At 46.4% G+C, this 14,174-nt stretch overlaps 1 protein-coding gene across 1 annotated transcript in view; it reads left to right on the forward strand.

Annotated features, from left to right (window-relative positions):
- The window catches only part of LOC144783920 (vomeronasal type-2 receptor 26-like), a 60,940-nt gene extending 51,601 nt beyond the window's left edge, over positions 1–9,339 (forward strand). The window contains exon 2 of the mRNA XM_078662656.1: positions 8,420–9,339. Coding sequence (XP_078518782.1) covers positions 8,420–9,339 — 920 coding nt within the window. The remainder of the gene's footprint in view (positions 1–8,419) is intronic.
- The last annotated feature ends 4,835 nt before the right edge of the window (positions 9,340–14,174 follow it).

The following is a 14,174-nucleotide window of genomic DNA, read 5'->3' on the forward strand; positions in this document are numbered from 1 at the left end:
TGAAATTATAATGTTTCTTAGTGAATGGTGGTAGGGTAGGAACACTGTTTATGGTGAAAGGTGGGGGGTTTAACTCCTGAACATTACAACATTCATCCATTACATTTCTCACAGATTCCTAATACCACAATTCTTAATGCTCCGATTGTAACTTGAAATTGAAAGACCTTCATATGTATAGTATACATTAACTTATAAGACCCAGGTAGACAGAAGCAATTGTGTCTTTGTCCAACTGATATGTGTGTTTTAAAGGGAGCATACTACAAATGTCAACTTTCAACAGAAATATAAGGAAAGTAATACTCCCTATTTGCAATTGTTTGCCCTGGTCAGCCATGCAAGAAGAAGGAAATCCATCATGCCATTGCATATCCATTTGAAAGTGAAAAAACATTGGTTTTTTTATTGTAACTTCTGGGCAGTGTGTTCTCATCTACAAATCTCACAAAATGTCATTTATTTTGCAAGTATTCATCTAGCATAATCAACTGTGAGAAAATCTACTCTTTGACAACACCAATATGTTTTTGTGACTTCCAGACCTAGACGATCCATTTTTTTTTTTAAACTGTGTTTTTATTGCAGATTTAGAAAATATACAATCATGTGTTCCAATTGTCCCGTCATTTAGAAAGTCCTGCAGGTATCATGAAGTAAGCATTACACAGCCATTTAGCCCACATCCCGGAGGTCTGGCGGCGATAGCTAGAAAGTGCTAAGCATGGATCAGCATAAAAGAAACAAGGACCTCTGTTGGACAGAATGATCAAGCATCTGCTTTTCTTTATTACCCCATCCCCTGGTCCAACAAATAACCTGTACTATAGTTCGGTCGGTGATTACCGGTAGGTACTGCCAGTATACCTTGGCGGCCCACCTCCAATCATCTAACCCCTTGAAGAAGCGTCTTATGAAAACTAAACACCGTGTACCAGCCCCAAAGTAGGGAAACATTCGAGCAATTGTACTACATAAGGATCATCTCACACTGCTCACAATGGTCAGTTCCCTCCTACACCAACTTAGGACCCCCAACTACCCCCCTATACCCTCCCCCCAACTGCTACTGGTGTGGGCTCGGTTCATTGACATCGATTACTAAAATGAAGAAACCTGTAGGATCTATACTCATCCATCTGTGTATCCCATGAAACTGCATTCAGAACCCTTCCCACTTAGTCCTCTTCCTGAGCCTGACTGTCACTTAGCGTTCGTACTAGCTCTTCCCATGCTCGTGCCATCTCTAGACTCTTCTCATTAGCTGTACGGGACGCCTGGCGTAATCGAACAGCACCTTCACTACGGGCCCATTTATGAAATTCGCTCGCCCATCTTCTACTAGACGGACCCTCCCTCGATTTCCAATGCCAAGTTATCTCCCTCTGGGCTAAGATGAGACCTAGATCAATGAATTTACTAGTGATTTTGGTTGTTTTCGTGTGAGGAAACCAGAGTAGCAGACAAGTCGCCATGTCATAGTCTAGCTGCCAATCAGTAACTTCGTTAAGAAGCGCCCCCATCTCAGACCAATAAAGCCCTAGTTTCGGACAGTCCCACAACATGTGATCCAGTTCCACTTCAGGCATCAAGCATCTAGGGCACGCCGCATCCTGCACCTGGAAGTATTTCTGGATCTTCCCTGGAGTAAGGTAAGCTCTGTGTACTATAAAGAAGTACACTTGCTGAAATCTAGCATTTCTGCACCCCTTCCACGTCCTTTGCAGGATATGACCCCACGTTGTGACTGAGATGGGCTTCCCCACACTCGTCTCCCATTTTTGTTTGAGAACTGTTAGTGGTTCCAAACCCTCGTGCAACATTCGAGAGTGTAGGCAAGTGACTGCTTTAAATGTGCCTGCCGCAATCACAACATACTGGCAAGCCATTGTGGTCCTGGGTTCAGCTTGCCCAGTCTTTCAATGCTTCCGTATCGCCATCGTTACAGCCATGTACAAGAGGAAATTCCTGTTAGGGAAGCCAAATTGATTCTGCACCGTCTGAAAGGGCAACAACTCGCCATCAGCATAGAGGTCTCCCACCACTTGGAGCCCCATCTCTTCCCGCGCCATGAGTGGGGACCAATCCCCTCCGTGTGGTAGTGCTGTCAACATTCCCAGAGGGATTTCGGGTGCATATGGGTGCGCTACTCTCGCTCTCTTCTGGCTTTTATTCCAGCACAACCTTAGGGTCTTTTCCTCTAGGGTCAAGTCCCGCCCCTCAAGCTATTTCTGCATAATAATATATGAGAGAACATGCCTCTGTATCCCCGTTCCACAGGTCTGGTCCGCGCCCCTAAATTCCCGTGCAACATACTGCGTAAGGATCTGTAGCAAGATAATAGAATTCGAAGTTAGGGACAGCCAGCCCCCCTCCGATTTCGGTCTCAACAGCGTATCCAGTGCCACTCGTCGCCTCCCGTGACCCCATATAAAGCCAATTGTGAGCGTTCGTAACTCTCGAAAGAGCCGTGGGGGTATCCATAGAGGCAGCGTACGGAAATAGTAGAGCAAGCGGGGCAAAGCCGCTATTTTGAGCAGCGCCACTCTCCCTACCACCGAAAGGGGAAGAGTTGCCCAGAGCGCCATACAGCCTCTCAGGGCCCTTATACAACGTCCTATGTTCCCCTCCAACATGTCGTCAGTACTGTGTTAGATCCGAACTCCTAGGTAAGTGAAGCATGATCCCTCCCAGATCAGACCGGCTGCTAGGTGTGGCTGAGCCATATCCACCCTCAGAGGGAAAATGCATGTTTTATTCCAATTAACTCTGAGGCCCGACAGCGTTCCAAATTCTGACAGCAAGCCCACCGCCCCTTGTAGTGCCGTTGTTGCGTTCTCCAAGAACAGCAGCAGATCATCTGCATACAATGAAATGTAGTGCAAAATTCCACCACACATAATGCCGTTATATGCCGTCCCCCTCCTAGCGTTGATCGCTAGTGGCTCCATCACCAACGCAAATAGCAGTGGCGAAAGGGAACATCCTTGCCTCGTTCCTCTTCGCACCAGGTACTCTGACGAAATTGCCGAACCCAACCACACCCTGGCAGTTGCCAAGGAGTACTAGACCTTCGTCCATTGTCGAAATTTCTCGCCTAAGCCAAATTTCTCCAGCACCCTATCGAGGTATTCCCATTCCAGGCTATCAAACGCCTTTTCTATGTCGACGGACAACACGGCTGGCATCATATCCACACCCAGTTCGCTCCCTAACACTCATATGAGGCGGCGGATTTTAGACGAGTTATTCCTAGTTGGAATAAACCCTGACTGATCCTCGTGGATTAAAGCAGTCATGTGGGGTAGCAGCCTCGTGGCCAGTATGCGGCTCAGTATCTTATAGTCCATCGTCAACATAGACAGCGGCCTATAAGAGGTCACATCAGTACTCTCCTTCCCAGGTTTCAATAAGGGGATGACCAGGGCTACTCTCATGGACTGTGGCAGGTGGCCCTGTTTTACCGCTTCGGTATAGACCTCTAAAAAGTGGGGCGCCAGGATGTCAATGTATTATACATAAAATTCTATGGGGAGCCCATCTACTCCTGGGGTCTTATTGCGGGCCATCTGCTTGATCGCTCCCTTAACCTCGGCCAAGGTTATGGCCTGACCCAGAGTTTCAGCATCCTCCTCATCCAACTGTGGTAGCTGAGTCCCCGCTAGGTAGCCCTCTATGTCCAGCGTTTCCGCATCCAAGTGACTTTGATAGAGTGTCGTGTAATGGTTCAAGAATCGCGAGAGGATTGCAGACTGGGAATAGACCAGTTCTCCTGACTCTGTCCGCACACTCATAACCGGGCACCCTCCCGACCTCGGGTTCGACAGCCTCGCTAAAAGCGTGCCCACTTTATCCCCTTCAGCATGAACCTTCACCAGATATTGTCTATAATCATAGCTCCGCAGTCTCTCCGTTTCCACTGCCACCAGTTCCTTAGCCGCTAAAAGCCGCTCCTGTAGTTCCCTCTGCTCTGGCCTCTGCTTCTCTATCTCCCGGAGTGCCTCTTCTGCCTTTTTAACATCAGCTAGTACCACAGTTCTTACACCCGAGTGTTTACTAATGCACAACCCTCTCACTACTACTTTAAATGCATCCCATTCCATTCCTCTAGTAGACGTCGACTCTCTATTGACAGTGAAATAGCGCTCGATGTCTTCTCGAATTTCGGATCTAAAGACCTGATCTTCTAGGGTGTCTGGACGCAATTGCCAAATAGGGATCGCTGCCCTTTCACGCTGCCACTGAAAGGACACCAGCTGAGGATTGTGATCGGATATAGTCCTGGCCAAGTACTCAGAGTGTGTTGCAAAAGATGCCAATGAGTGGCTACATAAGATAGTGTCAATTCTAACATGCAGTTTGTGGAGTGCAGAAAAGAAAGAATAATCCCTATCTTCTGGGTGGTGACCCCTCCATATGTCAGTCATCCCTCACCTATCTTGCCAATCCGCCCTCTGCTTCACAATCCTGCAGACCTGGGAGTCAACCAGTGGTGGATGCGACCTGTCTAATGTTATATCAGTGATTGAATTAAAATCCCCTCCCATGATCACCTGACCAAACAGTGTGCCAACATCCCCGAGAGTTTGTCTAAGAATCGGGGCTGATCCGTGTTTGGAGCATAAATACTGCATAACACCACTTCCCTTCCATACAATCTCCCCTCAACCGCCACATATCTACCCTCCGGGTCAATAATACTATTTGTGGCCTGGAAAGGAATCTCCGCTCTCACCCACACCAAGACTCCTCTGGCAAACGCAGAATAGGCAGTGCCAAATACCTGGCCCCGCCAGCGCTTCTGCAACGCAGTACATTCCTGCTTGTTAAGATGGGTTTCTTGAAGCAACGCTATTTGGACCCCCCGTCTCACCAGATATGCATGCACCTTGTGGCACCTGGACATAGTATGTAATCCACATACGTTCCATGTAATACATTTCAATTCAGGTAATGACCCCATTGTAATATTCCCTCAGTGTCTCCTCCTCCAAATTTCGCCAGCCCACACCAGAACCAATGAACCCCAAACACTCAATTCCCTGAATAACACCCATGACCCCCCCCACCCCCGAACAGGACCCAATAACACATTATCAGTCCCCATCCAAACTTCCTCAACAAATCACACAACACTATCCTGCAGTAGTCACTACAGGCTACCTTAAGGGCAATGCAATAATAAGGCACAGCTGTAACGTTCATAAGTGTTACCAGATACTTCCGCACCACCAGGTTCAGTTCTCCAGCAATGACCCTCACGAAGGTTGATGCCCTCTATAAATCATCAGCTGTTCTGGGCGTCACTTCCGGGCCCTTGTTGCTGTCTTCGTCCGAGAACTCAGTGCCCCGAGTGTCTCTTGTCGTCATCGGAATCCGTTCCTCTAGTCGAGTCCTCCTTCTGCGTTCCCGTTAACACTGCAGTTGCCGCCAAAGCCCCTTGTCTATCAGCCGCGAGTTGTGAGAGCTGTAAGGCTCGTTGGGTCTTGTTTTTCTTGTGGAGATGTTGTGATTGACGCATCCGCTGCGGTCTAGGCTGTCCTCTTTCTCCCTTGGCCCTCCGATCTGTGCCTGCTCTATATGATCAAGCCAGGACCAAGCGTCGTCTGGCGATGTGAAAAACTGTGTTGAGCCATCCATGATCACTCTTAATTTGGCTGGGAACAGCAGCGAATATTGGATCCCCTCATCCCTAAGCTCTTTTTTGATAGTCAAGTATGAGGCCCTGCGTCTTTGTATCTCTTGAGTATAGTCCGGGAAAATCGTGACAGTACTGTTCTCCACCTTGAACGGCCCTGTTGAACGAGCATTCTGTATCAGTAGGTCCCTGTCCATGTAATAAAGGACTCTGGTCCCCACAGGCCGGGGAGGGCGGCCCTGCAAGGTGGCGTGGCTGGGACCCCTATGTGCCCTCTCAAGCGTGAAGAAGGAGGAGAGACCCTCTGAAGCAACCTGAGTTTTGAACCAGTTCTCCAAATAGGCTATCATGTCGGTTCCCTCTATTTTTTCCGGCAGGCCTACTACCCTCACGTTGTTACGTCGATTACGACTTTCAGAATCTTCGGCCTTTTTCTCCAGCATCGTCAGGCGCTTCAACGCATCTTCCAGTTTGCGTTCCACCGTCACCACCGCTGGTTTCAAGTCTTGAATGACCGCTTCGGTCTCTTTAACCCTGTCTGCCAACTTTGAGTGGTCCGCTCTCAGGAGTCCCAGCCCCGTCGCGACTTGTGCTATGTCCTGATGAAGGGAGTCCTTCGTCGCCGCTATGGCGTCCAGGATTTGATCTAGGCGTTTATTCAGCCTCCGTTCTGAAAGCGTTCCTTCAGTGTCATCCCCATCATCATGGGCTTCCTCGTGCTCCACCGCTTCGTCTTTCCTACCTTTGGGTTTCATTTTAAGTGGTGTGGTGGTCTACCTCTCCGCAAACTGACCCCGTCCTGCACAATAAGACCTCCACCAACGGCAGCTCGGACCAATGTTTGAGACGTGCGCAATCAATGAGGTCCTCAGATCGCACAACAGGGTTTCCCAAGGCGCGCCTGCATACCACCGGTCCTCGCAGTGGTGTCATAGGCCTCAGCACTCTGCCTACTACCACTTTCTCCACCAGCTGCTGTTGCTCTCCTAACGCAGTTTGTACAATAGCCCCTCCAAGGTATCCGGAACTCCGGGCAAGCGCTCAATACACTCCCAATTCTGAGCTCCCTGCACTGTCCATCAACCACTGGGAAACGTAACCCTCTCCTCCAGGGTGCTCCCGCTCTTGGCTGTCTTGTGCCTCCCGGGGGGTTATGATATGGACTATTGCAGGCTCAAGGTGTATACAATCCTCTTAGGCAGGGAATTTTGGGTGGCTGAGATAACCAGGTACTGTCAATATGTGGGAGGCAATCTGCAGTCTGTGCTCCTGTCAATAGGCGGGCCGGTCGTGGAGACCCCAGGGCAACGCTCCCATCCCTTCCAGGCGCCTCCGTCTCAATGCCTGCAGCTGTGCCTCCACATTCCCTACCCGTGCGGGGCTGCAGACCTGCTCCCGCCCCCACCTCCGTAGCACCGGGCGCAGGCCCACACCACCCCACTCACCAGGGCCGCAGAGGGGAGATGTCCGCTAGCCGCTCGCCGTCCGTGTGGTGTGTTCCCTCCTTCCTCGTGCACCACTATATTCTGCAGGCTGTCTGGATCCCCCCGCGGTCCCGCGGACCAACGTGTCACCGCCTCAGCGCTGTCCGTCGTACCGGCCCTTCACGGACCTCAGGCCACCACAATCCGGGTGCCGCGCGGGGGTCGCGCTTTACTCCTCAGCGTCTGCGGGCTCCGTTGATCAACGAGCCATCACCCTGCTGCAGCTCCTTATATGCTGTGCTCCCTGCTCAATCCTCCCGGCAGCCGCCATCTTAGAGCACCGGGCAGGCCTCCCTCCTCCGCACCGAAGCTGCTCACGGTGCAGTTGCACACCAGATCCGTTGGGCAGTTCACCAGGACCACCAGCAGCTCTCCGCTCCGCCCTCACTGCGCACTCCTTTTCGGGTCTCCTGAGGGCCTTGCTGAGGGTTTCAGAGCGCTGGGCAGTCTGATCCACCGATGGTCGCCTCTGTTTTGCTGCCCGCTTCTCTGCTCCTCCGGCGCTTCAATCTGTCTTCTCGTCGCAGCGGAGCTACCAGTTTCAGCTCTGATGGTCGCGGAATCAGCTCCAGGTATTCCGGCGTGTGGTCAGTCGCTGTGAGCCGAATACAGGATGTTTAAACACGATAAAAGCCGGTATCGGGCGCGGAGCTATCAGCTCACGCCGCCTCTCCCATCGGCGCCTTAGACACGCCCGCCCAGACCTAGATGAGCCATGTTGACACAATGTTAAATTATTTACCTACATTTATTTTTATATGTGAAATTAACACCGCATTAATTCCATGATTTCACAGGCTTTGCAAATGGAAACAGTTAAATAATTGTTTTAGTAATGAATCAATGCGAATCTAATTTAGCACATAATTAATACAGTTATTGGGTGCAATCTAAGGCACAGTGGGTAAAATATCTGAAATATACAATAAAAAAGTTTGCAATATTATGGCTCAAAAGATGCGATAACATCATGATGCTCTGTAGGTCCTAGTCGCTGTTGTTGCTTATGATTTTACAGAAGGAATGTGAATCAGAATTTAAATGTAGTGACATAAATAGAATTAGACATTATTGTAAAATGATGTTTCCTAGTAAAACCATTCCAGCTTTATAGAAAAAACTATTCACCTGCCTTAACCCTGGAAAATGTATCAATACATTGTTTACCAATAGCAATATATTTACGTGCATGCTATATTTATCAGCAGAAAACATTCTTCCCTTAAGTACTTTAAAACCATCAGTAGCATTAAACAAATTTTTTTGTAGAAATTCAAATATTTTATATCTTCCTCAGATTCCATAAATTGTTTCAAGTGCCCAGATGAAAGGTGGTCGAACTGGAAAAGAGATGCTTGCATCCCAAAGGAGATTGAATTCCTGTCCTTTGAGGAACCCCTGGGAATTGTCTTAGTTTTGATATCTGCCTTCCTTTTTTTCAATACCACCTGGATCCTGTGGTTCTTCAGATGGTATCGTCACACAGCAGTGGTTAGAGCCAACAACATCAAGCTTAGCTATATTTTACTTCTTGGCCTCATGATGTGCTTTCTCTGTACCTTGCTTTTTATTGGACAGCCTAGGAGGGTGACATGCATGCTCCGGCAGGTGATCTTTGGCATTTCATTCTCTCTTTGTGTTTCCTGTCTATTGGCCAAAACAACCACAGTGGTCATTGCTTTCAAGGCCACCAAACCTAATAGCATCTTAAAAAAATGGATAGGATCCAGGACTTCATCCTCCATTGTCCTAGTCTCTTGTTTTACCCAGTCTGCTATTGGAGCGATCTGGCAGTGTACTTCGCCTTCTTTTCCTGAACTTAACACTAAGGCTATCCATGGGAAGATGACAGCAGAATGTAATGAGGGGTCCATATTAATGTTCTACTGCATGTTGACTTTCATGGGACTGTTAGCTTGTATATGTTTTGTGGTTGCTTTCTTAGCACGGAACTTGCCTGACACCTTCAATGAAGCCAAGTTCATCACCTTCAGCATGCTGGTTTTCATCAGTGTATGGCTCTCTTTTATCCCAGCATATCTCAGCACAAAAGGAAAGTACCTGGTAGCTGTTGAAATCTTTGCAATTCTATCATCTGGTGCTGGTCTTTTGTACAGCATTTTTGCTCCCAAAATATATATCATTTTCTTGAGACAAGAAATAAATGCTAGACAGTATTTAATTACAAAATCAACACTATATGATAAAAAGAAATAGGATGCTTAATATATTTGTTGTATTATTATTGATTCACACAATCGATTTCACTTGCACAGCCTATGTCCTATTCAATTTTGTATATGTAAGTACCGAATAAAATGACTTCTGGCTCCTTTTCCAGTTTGAAACCTTAACTTCCGATAATTAGATAGTGTGCTGTTTAGTACTGAGAATGTTATCCAAGAATTAAAAAACTGTCTTTGAAGAGCCTTCTAAATCTAATCAGAGATGGTTTGGGACAAAAGAGCATGTGGTAAGTTGCCCCAAAGTTAGGTCACAGCACATAATATTAGTGGGATAGATGCTAAGGTAAGGGATATTTAAGTAAGTAAATTTATGGTAGGAATATGATTCTGAATGTGCTGACTTTGCAAAAGCTGTCTACCATTTAATAGACATATAGGAATTATACATAAATGTAAACTTACCTCCAACCTCTGTGATGTCATCAGTGATGCCACTGACCATGTCCTGAGTGATGTAATATTTGAGGTCATAAGTAGTGCAATGTGGGAGCGCAAGTTATAGTTAGCTCAGCCTACTATAACTGCTGAATTTCACAGATTTTGTACAAGTGAAACCTGAGGCTAATTATAATGTCCCTGTAACCTTTGTTTTTTTCAATGAACTTCTAAGGTTTTTTTTAATTCCATTTCCTAACTCTAACGTCCCTGTAACCTACGTTTTTTTCAGTAAATGTCTAAGGTTTTTTAAATGCTAATTCCTTTCTATAATGCCCCTGTAACCTTTGTTTTTTTCAGTGAATTTCTATGTCTTTTTAAGTAGTAATAGAGTTTGCCGAGTGGTGGAGAAAGGGGGTGGGACCTTTGACCAGCTCTCAGGAATCCCGCTTTTCAGGACTTACAGAAAGTACCAGGAAGGGTTCTTGACCCCTAAGGTCCCTCAGCAACCAAGAGGACTTCATTCACCAACAAGTAGTGTGCCAGGAGATGCATTTACAGAGTGCTGGAGAAAGGGGTGTTGTCCCCTGAAGACCTCTTAGAAATACTGCTGTGTGGGACTTACTGGAGGTAACAGGAGGGGTTGTTCGCCCCTAAGGACCCTGAGCAGGCAAGGGAACTTCATTCGCCAACTAGTAGTGCACCTGGAGGTGTGTTTTCAGACTGGTAGAGAAAGGGGTGGGCCGGGAAGACCTCTCAGCAATCCCATAGTGTGGGACTTACTGAAGGTAACGGGAGGCGTAGTTGGCCCACAAGGATGTCCTTGGACTGATTATTTTCCTGGGGACCCCTTCCCATGAGGCACAGATTTTTTAGTAAAGGAAGGGAGGCCTCATGGCCCCACTTTCCTGGGCCGATTTTGGCTCCAAGGACCCCATTACCGGAGCCAGCCCTTTATTTAATGTTTAAAAAACATGAAGGGGTTCATGTGGCCCCTTCTCCCAGGCCAATTTTAGACCCAGGGTCCCCATCCCCCAGAGTTTTGCCACAATACTCAGTGCCCTGTCCCACCCAGGGCACCAAGTTTCTTATGCTAGGGACTGCAGGGGATCCTGAAGGAATCTGCATCCATTTCAGCTCCCCATATCCTGCGAGAGCCGGCACTGCTTTTGGACAGAGCAAGCGGCTAACCATGCAGCTCTGTCATGTAGTTCCTATAAAACTATATAGGATCTGCACGTTTAGACAACATACACTGCAGGATTATTGTCCAGACTGATTCCAGATACCCCATTGAGTATGTCAGCCTCTATACCAGCTAGCTAACATTGCCACTATAAACCCCTCTTTCCAAGGAGAGAATAGTTCCTGGCAACTATCAAACATGACAACTCTGTCCCGTCGGGGAACGTGGAAACAGTACAGTACATTTCGCTCAGTCACTCGTGCTCACTTCGTCTCAGTGGAATATACGGAATAAATGGTGGGGATGTTTCTCAATAAGCATTTATTGAACCAGCGTCGTTCTAATGTAAAATATGTGTGCTGAAACAACCATAAGACAGAAACAGATATCAATGATTGTAAGCACCAATAGAGTAAAATGATGGTAGATTTCTACCAATGTGCTAAAGCAATGAATACAGGCAAGTATAAAAAACACATGACAGTAATAATGCCTATGTACTCCTATGATGCAACCCTATCTAGATGTAAATAAGTGTACCTAGCATGTATGTAGGTGTAGAGCCAGGAATCCCCCTAGGATAAAGCCAATCCCATTACCTGAATTGAGAGACTGTGGCACCCCATCTTGGTCTTGAGATGGATGCCCCGCTAGGGATGTCACAACACTGTGAGCTGGAGTGTCTGTGTGCAAGAACCTCAGCATCTTGTGTCAGTGTGCCAGCATGGAAGTCCTTCTTCTCCTCCCTCTGCCTCAACAAATATATGGTGTGTATATACCCAAAGTGGTACCCTCAGCGGGTATACCTTGCTGTGTCATGTAAGACTAGGATGACAGAAGGAATGACCCGCATACATAGTTATTATGCAGGAGATGGTAGTCCTGCTGAGACTCCAAAAATCCTCATGCATAATGAATGAGGCTAGTTTTTTCGGAGAAAACCCCATGTCATTTAGCTATTACTAAAACTAGGTAAAAGGTCAGTACTAAGAACTGTTATGTAGTGTAAAGGCAGGTGAAATGTAGGTGAAAGGTTTATTCACTCACTGAGCCAATATCAGGGAACCTGTATGAAACATAACACCCACTCCTCATACGACTGGATGACATACTAAAAAGGTCTATAAATGTATTTTAAAAAATACGCAGACAACTAACAAGTCCATAAAAAAAGGAAAATGCTTAAAAAATGCTAAAATTCTAGCACAAGGCATAGAAGTCTTATTAAAATATCTCTGCATTAATGATCCAAACAACTATGAGTGCCTGAAAGCCATGCTATTCAGCAAGAGAAGATATATATTTTTTATTTTTTATTCCTGGTTTTGGATGTTTTGAAAAAGGCCACATTTTTCCCAGCACACGATGAGCCAAATTTGTATATGGCCTGTGTGGGAGACGCAACATCACTGCTGCGTGCCATCGCAGATAACAATCCTGCAACACCTCACAGATCAGGTCAATTGAGCCAGAAGATCTTCTGCGGGGCCCACAGATGATGCTAGGGAAGCCTATATGGTATCTGCGGCTTGTGTGCCTGTAGAGAAGCCAGTCTCCATTCCAACAGGAGCTGAAGCATCTCGTTGGGGCTCTAAGAATGCCGACAACAACATGGGAATATGCCAAGGAAACAGCAGTACACAGGCCTTTAACAGTTCCAGTAAAGCATCCACGTCTGGTGACGCCACCGATGGAAGTGTTAGTCAGAGATCCAACATGCATTCTTGTCCACAGAACAGGCATTGGAGAACAGGGAGAAAACAGTAAATCCAGACTGGTTGAAATGATAGGAACCAAGACTTGCTCAGTTCCCGAAAGCGAGGTGGAGCCAGATGGAGTGCCATGCGATCACGGTATTGGTGCTCCAAGAGAGTTTTTTTAATCTCCTTGGTGACTGGGACATCAATCGCGCACAGAAAAATTACAATTAGGATTCCTGCTATTAGAAAAAGTATCAGCAGAAGTCCTCCAAGAATGCTTCAGAATGTAGAGTGTATGAAGGCTGGAATCACTCCGAAGACTATCTGAAAGGTGCTTAATTCTCCAGAAACTATGGTCTTAAATAGATGTACTATACCCTTCGTATTCGACATGTTAAAGATACGTTGTATAATTTCTGTGAAATAGAAAGGGCAGTTCGTTCATAAAAGTGCCAGTATCTCAGATGAGGACCTTGCGACCTGGAAAACAAAAATCTCTCGGGCAGAGGTTCAGAGCATGGTTTTCTATAAAAGCTTGACTTTTATTTGGCTCAGATGATCAAATCGTATAAAGAAAACATTCAATGAAGGACATAACATTGCCTTCCTGACTGTGTGGGTCGGGGAAACAATACTTGCATACAGCAAGTAACCCTGGAGCTTGCCGTGACAAAATATGCGATGCCCGGAAGCCTTCCACAACAACCTTGATCATTCAGCATCAAGTAACTCCCATTCGAGAGCAACTTGAACACCGGATTCATCACGGTGGCTGGGGAAACTTTCAATGACAGGATAAGTTTACAACTGAACCATTACAGGCCCCGTGAAGCATGATATCCTGGCAGATGAGCGAACCCCTTAAGGAGTTTTCGCAGTTTGTATCGCTTAGAAACACTTCCATGTCCCCACTCCTGCTTTGAAATCTATCCAGCAATTCCCAAGATTCCATGATGAATTCCTTACCCATTTCTTCATATCTGCTAGCCTATTGTTGTGCTAGGCAATACTGAAACAGGAAAAGTGTGACTGATAACGTTATATGGCCATGAAGTAACTATTCTGTGGATGGTGACTCTGCCACCGTGAAGGGTAATTTATACAGTTTTTCAATATGCAGCATTGCATATTTTGCTCCTCTTTGTGCCATTGTTATCTGCTTTGTAGTTAGATTGTATGCAGATCACAGGGACGTACTGTTAATAAATTGATAAGGCACATAACCTGAATGTAATGATTTCAGTGTCCAGCTTAACAACATAATAGAACGTAACTGAGACTGTCCAAGCTGTAGTATGAACAAATCCTGTTCTAGTATACCTATAGCAAAAGATCAATGTTGCCCAGTGATTAAATCCTGAACATTAGGTGGTCATACCATTATCGACAACCGCTAACGCCATTTCTAGGTTAATTCTGTCAATTTCACGAAGTCTCCCTGCAGATTCCTTTTGAGAGATTTCCACATTTTATTATAAACAGAGTATAAGACACGTTTCTGAAGAAGGCTTTCAGGGTCCCAGTAAAAAATCCCTTTAATCCATG

The sequence above is a fragment of the Lissotriton helveticus genome, chromosome 10, assembly GCF_964261635.1.
Source record: "Lissotriton helveticus chromosome 10, aLisHel1.1, whole genome shotgun sequence".
Classification (NCBI taxonomy): Eukaryota; Metazoa; Chordata; class Amphibia; order Caudata; family Salamandridae; genus Lissotriton; species Lissotriton helveticus.